Source organism: Monodelphis domestica, chromosome 4 (assembly GCF_027887165.1).
Source record: "Monodelphis domestica isolate mMonDom1 chromosome 4, mMonDom1.pri, whole genome shotgun sequence".
NCBI classification, from domain to species: Eukaryota; Metazoa; Chordata; class Mammalia; order Didelphimorphia; family Didelphidae; genus Monodelphis; species Monodelphis domestica.
Window position 1 is genome coordinate 304,325,549 of NC_077230.1, and position 9,764 is coordinate 304,335,312.

The 9,764-nt window shown below is 38.2% G+C and overlaps 1 protein-coding gene across 5 annotated transcripts in view; it reads left to right on the top strand.

The window, feature by feature from the left end:
- Positions 1 to 6,072, top strand: part of RXFP2 (relaxin family peptide receptor 2) — an 85,235-nt gene extending 79,163 nt beyond the window's left edge. For all 5 annotated transcript variants that reach the window (XM_056825135.1, XM_056825136.1, XM_007495284.3 and 2 more), the window contains 2 exons: positions 3 to 221; positions 4,093 to 6,072. In XM_056825135.1, the coding sequence (XP_056681113.1) occupies positions 3 to 221; positions 4,093 to 4,355 (482 nt within the window). In that variant the 3' untranslated portion in view covers positions 4,356 to 6,072. The remainder of the gene's footprint in view (positions 1 to 2; positions 222 to 4,092) is intronic.
- Positions 6,073 to 9,764: the final 3,692 nt, after the last annotated feature.

The window sequence follows — 9,764 nt, forward strand, 5'->3', positions numbered from 1 at the left end:
AGGTGTGAACTTGCTGGCTTTCCTCATCATAGTGTTTTCCTATATCAGCATGTTCTGTTCGATTCAAAAAACAGCCCTGCAGACATCAGACATGAGGATTCCCATTAGAAGGGATGTAGCTTTGGCCAATCGCTTCTTCTTTATCGTGTTCTCTGATGCCATCTGCTGGATTCCTGTGTTTGTAATAAAAACTCTTTCCCTGTTCCAGGTGGAAATACCAGGTGAGTCCTTTCTATTCAGGAAAGAAAAAAAAAGAAAGAAAAAAAAACTTCTTCTGGGTCCTCTTTTGTATATTGTGAGTGGGTGGGGATAAGGAGGAAGGTTCTTCAGAGAGGATAAATTAATATCACTCAATTTGAGATTTTCCCCTTCCACTGAAAAATCAGGAAATAACCATTCAGAGATTCTGTGTTTCTGCTCAGAAGATGAAAGGAGTCTGGCACCTGAGAAAGTGAAGGAGAACCAGTTATGGGGTTTCAATAGGTCTTCTGTTCCACTGGCCAATTTAAAGGGACTTATAATAGAATTAAAAATATCAAAGCATGCCTAATTAACTATGTTCTTTACTGCTGAGGTGCCCACAATATAACTGGAAAATATTTAACAAAATATGTTAAAAATACAATAGAACAAGATAATGCCCATATGTGGTTTTTTAGGTCAATATGCATGCAGGCAAGGATCTTTATGTACACTTTGTTGTTGTTCTATGGATGGAAACATCAACTCTTCATGACCCCATGGACCATATTTGTCCATGGAGTTTTTCTTGATAAGAATCATGGGGTTGCCATTTCTTTCTCCAATGGATCCAGAGGATCATTTTGGCAGGAAATTAGAGGTTAAGTGACTTGCCAAGAGTCACCTAGCTAGGAGATGTCTAAGGTCAGCTTTAAACTCAAGTTTTTCTGACTCCAGTCCATCGCTCTATCCACTAAGCCACCATCTGCCTCACAGAAGGTTTGGTGACTTCCATTTCTTTTTAGTTTCATGCCCTTGCTTTACTGCTTCCAATCCACACTTAGAACTCTGCACTTTGTGCCAAGTCTATACTGTATTACAGGGGGAAACATAGGTCATGGACAACTTCAGAGTCCCTTGTATCAGTGCATGATGTCATTTTCAATTCTATACCTTCAAGTAAAACAAATATAGTCCCTGCCTTCAAAAAGTCCCCATGACATTATTAAGTCATGATAGCTTATCACTCTTACCCAGGTCCTGCACAGAAGCCAAAACAAGTCTGGGCTCTTTCCATTCTGTCTCCCCTCCCTACCCAAAGCAGCCATTTGACTTAATGGGACTTCACACAAGCCATGAGAATTTTAATTATCAGAGCAAAACCCTATGCAGATACTCCCCCTCAGCATTAGGGAACTTTTATTCTGACAAGGATCACTGGTCACAGAAAAATAATTGAGAGATAAATTAAAAACAATTTAAATTTAATTATTTTTTCCCTCAGAGTGAAAAAATTGTTCAGTTCTATTACTTTTTAAATTAAGGACTGGAAACATAATGTTTTATTTTATGATAAAAGCAAATATTAACAATATATTTTGGTCCCACATTATTCCCATTTAAGGGCATTAAAGGGGGAGGAGGGAAGATGCAAGACTGAGCCATGAACTAAAGGGGAAAAGAGAGGAAAAATAGGAGAAAAAAATAGCAAGAAAGTTTGACAAAGGGATAGGAAATCATCATCAGCAAGTATTTGTTAACCACCTACTAGGAACTGGGCAATGTTCTGGGCCTTGAAAATACAAACAAAAAGTGAAACCACCCATGACCTTGAAGATCTAGCTAGAAAAACAGTATGTGTGTATGTATGTATCTATGTGTGTATGAATTATGTATATATATATATATATATATACATATATATGTATGTGTGTGTGTGTATGTGTAGATAGGAGAGAGAGAGAGAGAGAGAGAAAGAGAGAGAGAGAGAGAGAAAATGGGGCAGTCAGGAACCCTTATCTTCTTGAGTTGACCTGAGACATTTACTACATATGTGACCCTGGGCAAGTCACTTAACTGTTTGCTTCAGTTTATTCATCTATAAAGTGAACTGGAGAAAGAAATGTCAAACCAGTCCAATATCATTGCTAAGAGAATCCCATATTTGGGCATGTATAGTGAATCACAACTGAAACAAATGAACAAAACAAAATGGGTACAAAATAATTTTGGGGAAAAGGTGCTAAGAGCTGGGGAGATCAAGAAAGTCTCCCTACAGAAGATGGTACTAGCTGGAGCTGAGCCTTGAAGGAAATAGATTGTAAGAGGTAGAAGAGAGGAACAAATGCATCCCAGGCATGTGCAAGGCAATAAAAGGAGATGGAGTGCCATAATAGAAGAATGGCAAGAAGGCCAGTTTGCTTAGATCATAGTTTGTATAAAGGGGAGCAATACATAATAAGGCTGGAGAAGGAATTAGGAGCCAGATTATGAAAGTTTTTAAATGCTAAACAGAGTAATTTCTATGTGATCCAAGACATAATAGGGAACAAATGGAGTTAATTGGAGGGAAGAGACATGGGAGCAAGTTGTGCCCAAGGGGAAATATGACACAGTGGTAAAGAAAACTGGGTTTGAATTGTAGACAGGTATGGCATGGGCAAATCACCCATAGATAAGATTAATAACATTACTAATTCCTAATATAAAGTTGTGTTTGTGATAGTATTCTGTAAACCTTAAAAGAGACTTCAGTGGTCTGGATTTTGTTGTGTGTTCATGTCACTGAGCAAGACCAAAACTCCTCCACACCCCAATGGAAAGTCTTTGAGAATTGCTATGACTAAAATATTCCTTACCTAGTGATCAATCTGGTGATGAAATTCTCCATTACAACTAGACCAGGACCTTATACAAGAGTCAGAGTCTGACACTGGTCTTGTCCACCTTAAAAAATAAGGACCCATACTCCACTCCTCATACTCTATCCCTTTAGCCTTTGGGAGCCCAAGCTCACTTCCAATCTGCACTGAAGCTTTGGAGCAGGATTTTGGTGAAAGTAAACCATCAAGGGCTCTAGAAATGTGAGCTACCATATAAAATGAGAAGAGGAGAGAGGAAAGAGATAATGTGAGAAAGAAATCAAATGGAAAATGGTGGAGAAAAGCATAGGACAAATGTGTAGGATAAATGGAAGTTAGTAACTCCATATATAGGAATGGGGGAGGCATGGTTAAAAAGTTCATCTGAAAAAGATTTGGGGTTTTGGTGGACTGTAAGCTCAGTATAAATCAAAGGTATAATATGGCAGGCAAAAATGTTATATGATCTTGGGTTGCATTAAAGGAGTGAATGACTAGCATCTAGGACTAGGAAGGTGATGGTTCCATTACTGTGCCCTAGTCATACCAAATCTGGAATGCTGAATTCATTTCAAGATACTATATTTTAGAAAAGACATTGATACATTGTACAGTGTTCAGGAAAGGATGATCATCATCCTTCTCTAAGGACAAGCTTCAGTGGGAAAAAGCCTCAATATCATATTTTAAGGAGAGAAGCTGAAGGAACTTGTTGTGTTTGTTTAGCCTAAAGAAGAGAAGATTTGAAATGATGGTGCAGGGACTTGATAGCTGTCTTCACTTATGGAAGAGCTCTTATATGAAGAGGCTTAGAATTGTTCTATTTGCCCCCATGGGTAGACACAGGAGCCAAGTGAAATATGCAGAGAGGCAGATATTGACTCAAGGTAAAGACTCATCTCCTAATAATTAAAGCTGTCCAAAAGCTAATTCAAATTCCCCTCTCCAGAGATCTTCAAGAAAAAGCTGTGTGGTCAATTTCTGGGTCTGCAGTAGCAATGATTTCTGTTCAGGTCTGGTATGAAATAAATGACTGTCCAATTAGAAAATGAATTCTGTATGACTGGAGCCAAACACTCCCAGATTTTGGTTGTTGGTCTTTGCTTCTCCTGGAGATTTGTATTTGAGTAAAAAAGCTGAAAAGTTAAAGACATCATAGGTCTCAAAAATTTTGTTTACATTTTGACCCTAAAATATTTGTATATTCTTTTATTTAAAAAGAAATAAATAAACTGTCTCCCATAATTCAACATCTCATTTCCTTCTCTAGACACAATCACTTCTTGGATTGTAATATTTTTCCTACCAATAAACAGTGCTCTGAACCCCATCCTCTATACACTCACAACCAGTTTCTTTAAGGACAAATTGAAGCAACTGCTACACAAACATCGGAGAAGGTCAATTTTCAAAAGTGAAAAGAAAAGTTTATCAACTTCCATTGTTTGGACAGATGACTCCTCTTCCCTGAAACTTGGAATGTTAAACAAGATAATTCTAGGGGACAGTGTTACAAAACCAACTTACCTGTGATGGCTTTTGATCTAAGACCACTGAGAGTCAGTATAGACTCTTTACGGATTGGATGCCATTCCAAGAAGATGACTTCAGAAATACTGTTCATCTTTACCAGCAGCAAACCTAACTGCAAGAAGGACCCTATTGTGTGACTCTTTAGCATTTCTGTACCAAGCTTTCTGGTTATTGTTTGTGTTAAAAATCATACTTTTCTTTCATTGTCTCCCTATAAGAGGAGGCAGATATTATCATGGTATGGTAGATAGGACACTGGACATGGAGCCAAGAAGAAGTGGGTTTACATCTCACCTCAGGTACCTATAAGTCGTGTGATATCAGCCTAGTCACATGACCTCTCTAAACCAATACATGAGAAATAGGCAATTAATATTTCCCTGCTCTCAACTAATAATTGATTTCCTTTCACTCTGGAAATATGTGGGTTATCTCTAAAAGAACATTTAATATAATACATTTCTAAATGTATAAAAATACACTTAAAATCAACTAGCAAGAAAATGATTATCCATTGATAAAATAAAACTATAGCATCAAGCTTGTGACAGATTTCTATATTTCCCAATTCTTTTTCTAGCTGTTGCCCAGCAATATGCTCCAATTCTGTGTTCTGTGGTGACAAATTTTATTCTTGTGGGTTTACTGTTTTCTCTTGTTAATCTGTTGACATAGAAACCATTCCCTCTATGGTGGTATCTTTTGGGAATGACTTTAATACAGATCCACTTTCCCCTGTATCACTGAGATTTTTGTAATTCTTTTCTCCCACTTCTGTCCCAAGATATGGCTCTGGAGTCTCTTATAAATTAGCTATTATGGTAAATTAGCTATTTGCATGCACAGGTTTTCTTGCCCCTTGCATTTTCTTGCCCCATGTTTGTAATGAACATGCATAACTAGTAGATGTTTCAGCTTTTGCAGATGTTATAGTGTAATCTACCATTCCCTATTTAGTTATTCCACCCTCATTCAATACACTATTACTAACTAGCTCTGTATCACTTTGGACCACTGCTGTCTGTGAGCTAACAGCTTGCTCAGAGGAAAGGTTTGTGTTTGTGTTCATTTCAGTTTGAGAACTGCTTGGATGATGTTTCACTATCAAAGACTCTTGTGTTCCCACTCCCTTAACTTGTTCTTAAGCCTCTGGTTCAGGGAATAGACAGTCATTGGAAGTTTGATATTGATCTGTGCTAAATCCATCCCCAGGACTGGTATCTTTGAGTGTTATAAGATTTTTTATATTATCTCATGGGTAAAAGTCTTTTGCTTTGGATTTTAAGGTAGTTCTCCCCTCATTTCTTTTTCTTCCCCCCCCCCCTATATGTACAAATGTATCCATTTCAAGATCATTTGCAAAAATGTATCATTTGGCTGCTTTGTCAGAATGATCTGGTTACTTAAAATTGCTGTTTTAAAGATTTGCTATCCCTGTTTGATTTTCCACTCCCTAGACCCATTCTGCAAGCTACGAAACTTTCCAAAAAGGTTTTAATCTGTTCCTTGCTTTTCTCCCTGCAGTTTTGTGTGCTCATGTATTGTGAACCATAAATGTTATGCTTCATGTCTGCTTCTAGGTGTTTAATTTCTCTCTCCAACTCAATTATAGATTTCTGTTTTGTACTTAGATTGCTTCCCTTGGCATCTTGCCCAACTATCTGTTTCTCCACCACTAAAATTTTTAACATTTTCTTTTTCCTTTCTACCATCTCCCTTTTTTCCCTTTATGCTTATGCCCTCATTTTTCCTCCCTGGGGGTACTTCCCAAATTTGTCTCTTTTTTTACTAGATAATGCTAGAGCCTGCCATCATGTAGTATAATGATTGTTCCTAGCCACAACCTCTGAATAATGGGGTTTTTCTCCAGAAGCTATTGCTGCTTCCATGGATTTCAGGTCTGGAGTCTCCTGTTCTCTCAGTCTGCAGTGAGAGCAATACCGCTTTCTATTAGAGTCCTGTCTCACATAGTTTTTGTTGGTATACTCTTTTCCTTGATAATATGTGTTTTGACATTTCTCATCTCTCTTATTTTGGCCCTGTTCATAGCAATGTTTCATTGGCAGGTTCTTACTATGTGTCCTTGACGAGAACAAAAAGCTAGTTCTGGTGTCTCTTTGCATCCTCTGTTGATTTTGGAGTGTCTGTCTATATTGTGTGATTTGTTTGTTAAATGACTTAATTGTAACCAGGTTCTTAACCTCTTATATTTCTTTCTGCCTTAATATTTCAGTGGTCTCTTGGAGTTTTTTTTTCTTTAGATTGTCCTTTTCCCTTTTCTGATCTACTTAGTTATCATGTAGATAGGTGGCAATGTCCCTAAGTTAATTAAGTGAGATGGTGTCAAACTTAGGGCAATAGTTCCTGAGGAAATCTCTCAAGTGCTTATCACGACCCTTGAAAAATTGTTTCCTCACATGTACCTCTGATTCTTTTTAATCAGGGTTAAAGCCCAATAGCCCCTTGGTTTTTTCAATAAGGCGATCAATAAATGTGCTTGGGTGTTCACTTTTTTCTTGGGATAACCTGTTAAATTTTCCCCATGCATTGGGTCTTTCTGACAATTGCTTTATTCCCTGCAACAGATCCTCATGACTTTTTTTTTTTTAGATAGGTCATTGATCTTGGATTAGAAAAATCCAGATCCTCAAAAACTTTTGGCCAGCTCGTGAGTGAGGAATTTTTTCTAGTTTGTTCAATAAAGTTTTTATGTTCCTGGGGTGTAAAAAGTTCAGATAAAAGAATTTCTACATCCTCAAAATCTGGTTCATAGAGGCAGAATGCCCTTTTTAATTCTTTGATCGCGAGATGAGACTCTAATAAAAATTTAGGCATGTGGTTACATAAAGACTCTAAGTCATGGGTGGTAAATGACTTATGAACCTTTGTATGTAAGATGCCAGAGTTATCAGTGACCTTACCTACATCACGCAAAGGCATAATCTTTTGAACCTGTGATGCATTTGAGAGATTGTGAGCAGATGCATTAATTAGTGCCTTGTTGCTTTGTGCCTGTATGTCGTTGGCTAGGTCACTTCCCCTTGCTAACCCTAATGGTGTCTCAGTATTAGTATTAGTAACTACAGTGTCCTTATTAGTCTGTCCCATCACGTCCCCAGGCAACACGTCAGTTCCCTTTCCCATGCCTTGTTTTCTCTGCATATAATCCTGACATATCTCAGTTATAACAGGGATCTGACCAAACTTTGCCTCTAATCTATTATCAATGACTAGAGCATGTAGAGTTTTCTTTTGGAAGATCAGGTTGGCACCAGGTTTGATATTCTTTAAGATGCTAGTCACTGCCACAAACACCACATAAATTTGGGATATGGTTTTTCAGAGATAATTCACATCTAGATAATTCATTGGTATCTGTGCCCATTCCATAGTCATATTGATTAATGTCCCCAGAACATTATCTATCATTCTTGCCACTGTATTATAAATTATACAGTAGCCCCAATAAATTGCAGTTATTCCTACCACATCTGACCATAGTATTAGTTGGAACATGTTTCCCATTAGATCTTTCCTAAACTCTAACTGCCATGAGCTAACAGTTAGAAAATGGTTATTGTCCCCACAAGCTTTGTTTCTAAGCAGGATCCAAGATGGCTAGATCCTAAAAGCTTATAGCCCTGGTAGAGCCTCCCTTTTACAATGTCTTTACTTCCTCAGTTTTCCAACTGACCAGAGTGGCAGTTGGTGACTGGCTTCTACTCCCCCCACCAGAAATCTAGATGTCTTTGATCCCATGTGAAAACCCCTAGGCAGAGCCAGTGACAATGGCTGTTAGCCTCAAGAGTTCCAACTGACAGTTGGTGACAGTTGGTGATGGTCACTAAAGCTTTTTATGAAAAATGGGGTTCTGTTAAATCCTGGAGTTCCAGTTGTAATTGAGAAGGTTAAGTCTTTCAGTGTATAGAGAGGAAAAAAAGAATGGGGACCTCCCTTCTCAAAGCGAGATTCAGGGGAGACAGTAGATGTAATGGAGAAAAGGTTTGGGGATGGTAAAGGGAATAGGATCTAGGAGTGGACAGCTGATGATGTTTAGGTTGGCTCAGAGAGAGGAGAGGGGGTTTGATGATTTCCCCCCTTCTGCCTTCCCTCCCTAGCTATGGCTGCTCTCCCAGATTTGCTCTTGTCCTCTTATCCCCAATTCATCATGAGAGACCAAAGGGTCTCTTCTTCAGAAGATGTCTCTTCCCTTGATCTGTTCACTCACACTTGATTCACAACTTGGGGAAAAGATAGCTACTTTAATGTCAACTCAATCAGGGTAATACAAAGGAATAACTGGCAAGGAAAGAATGGAAAAGTAAAGTGGGGAAAAGAGGGTCCCTGTCTCTATCTAAAACCCTTTTCCCTCCCTCCTCAAGTTTTGGGGGAACTCAGGCTTTGGCAGCAAGAGCCCCCTGAGAGAAAGTCAGGTTGACTGAGCCTGGGTTTGGCCCCTTAACCATAGTTCAGACCCAGGGCAACAGGAACTGAGGTAAAGTCTGATAGAGATTCAAAATGCCTTTTCTCAGATTTCTCTTCAGTGAGTCTCTTCAATTGGGAAATGTTGGGGGAAAGGATTTCCAGTCACAAGCAGGAAAAAGCAGGTAACCCTCAGGAGAAAGTCTTTTTCAACCTTCTCTCTTCAGCTTCTCCAGACTGAGAGACCAACTCCTCTTCTAGTCAGAATCTTCGGCTCCTCAAGATTCCAATCTCCTGGTGACCCTCCCCCAAAGAGGAGAAAACTCTTCCTTTAGTGCCAGGCTCTGTCACAAGCTGGAGGGGTAAAGTCAAAAAAGGTAGCAGTAGCTACCTTTCAGTATCATAATCTTTCAATCCCTTCATTGCTCTTTCAATTTTGGATAAAACTGTTAGATGACTTTGCCTTTCTATTCATAATCTCTTTGCTCTGTGGCTTTGTATTAGTCATTAGGGGTTATCCAGACAATAGGGGATATATTGGGGAAGGTTTTTGCTAGGCTTCCACATACCTCTTATATGTATTATGGAGACAGTCTAACAGATCCCCGTGTCATATCTACTTGTATTTCATTCTCCCCTCTGTTGAAGACTTGAGCAAGAAATATTTCAAGTGACCTTGATCACTTATCACTTGATCACTTGATCATTGTGATCGACTTAATCAAAGGTGAAATTCAAAAACTCCAATTAATAAATAATATTGTATCACTCAGAGTTCTATGGTGTTATTTAAATTAATTGCAATAAAATAAAATAAGTACATTCATTGATCTATACAATAATTCTTAAAACTTTTTGAATTTTTATGAAACTTTAATTTTTTAATAATTTATTTAATTAATTTAGAATATTTTCCATGATTACATGATTTATGTTCTTTCCCTTTCCTTCTTTCTCCCCCCTTCCACAGCATATGAGCAATTCCAC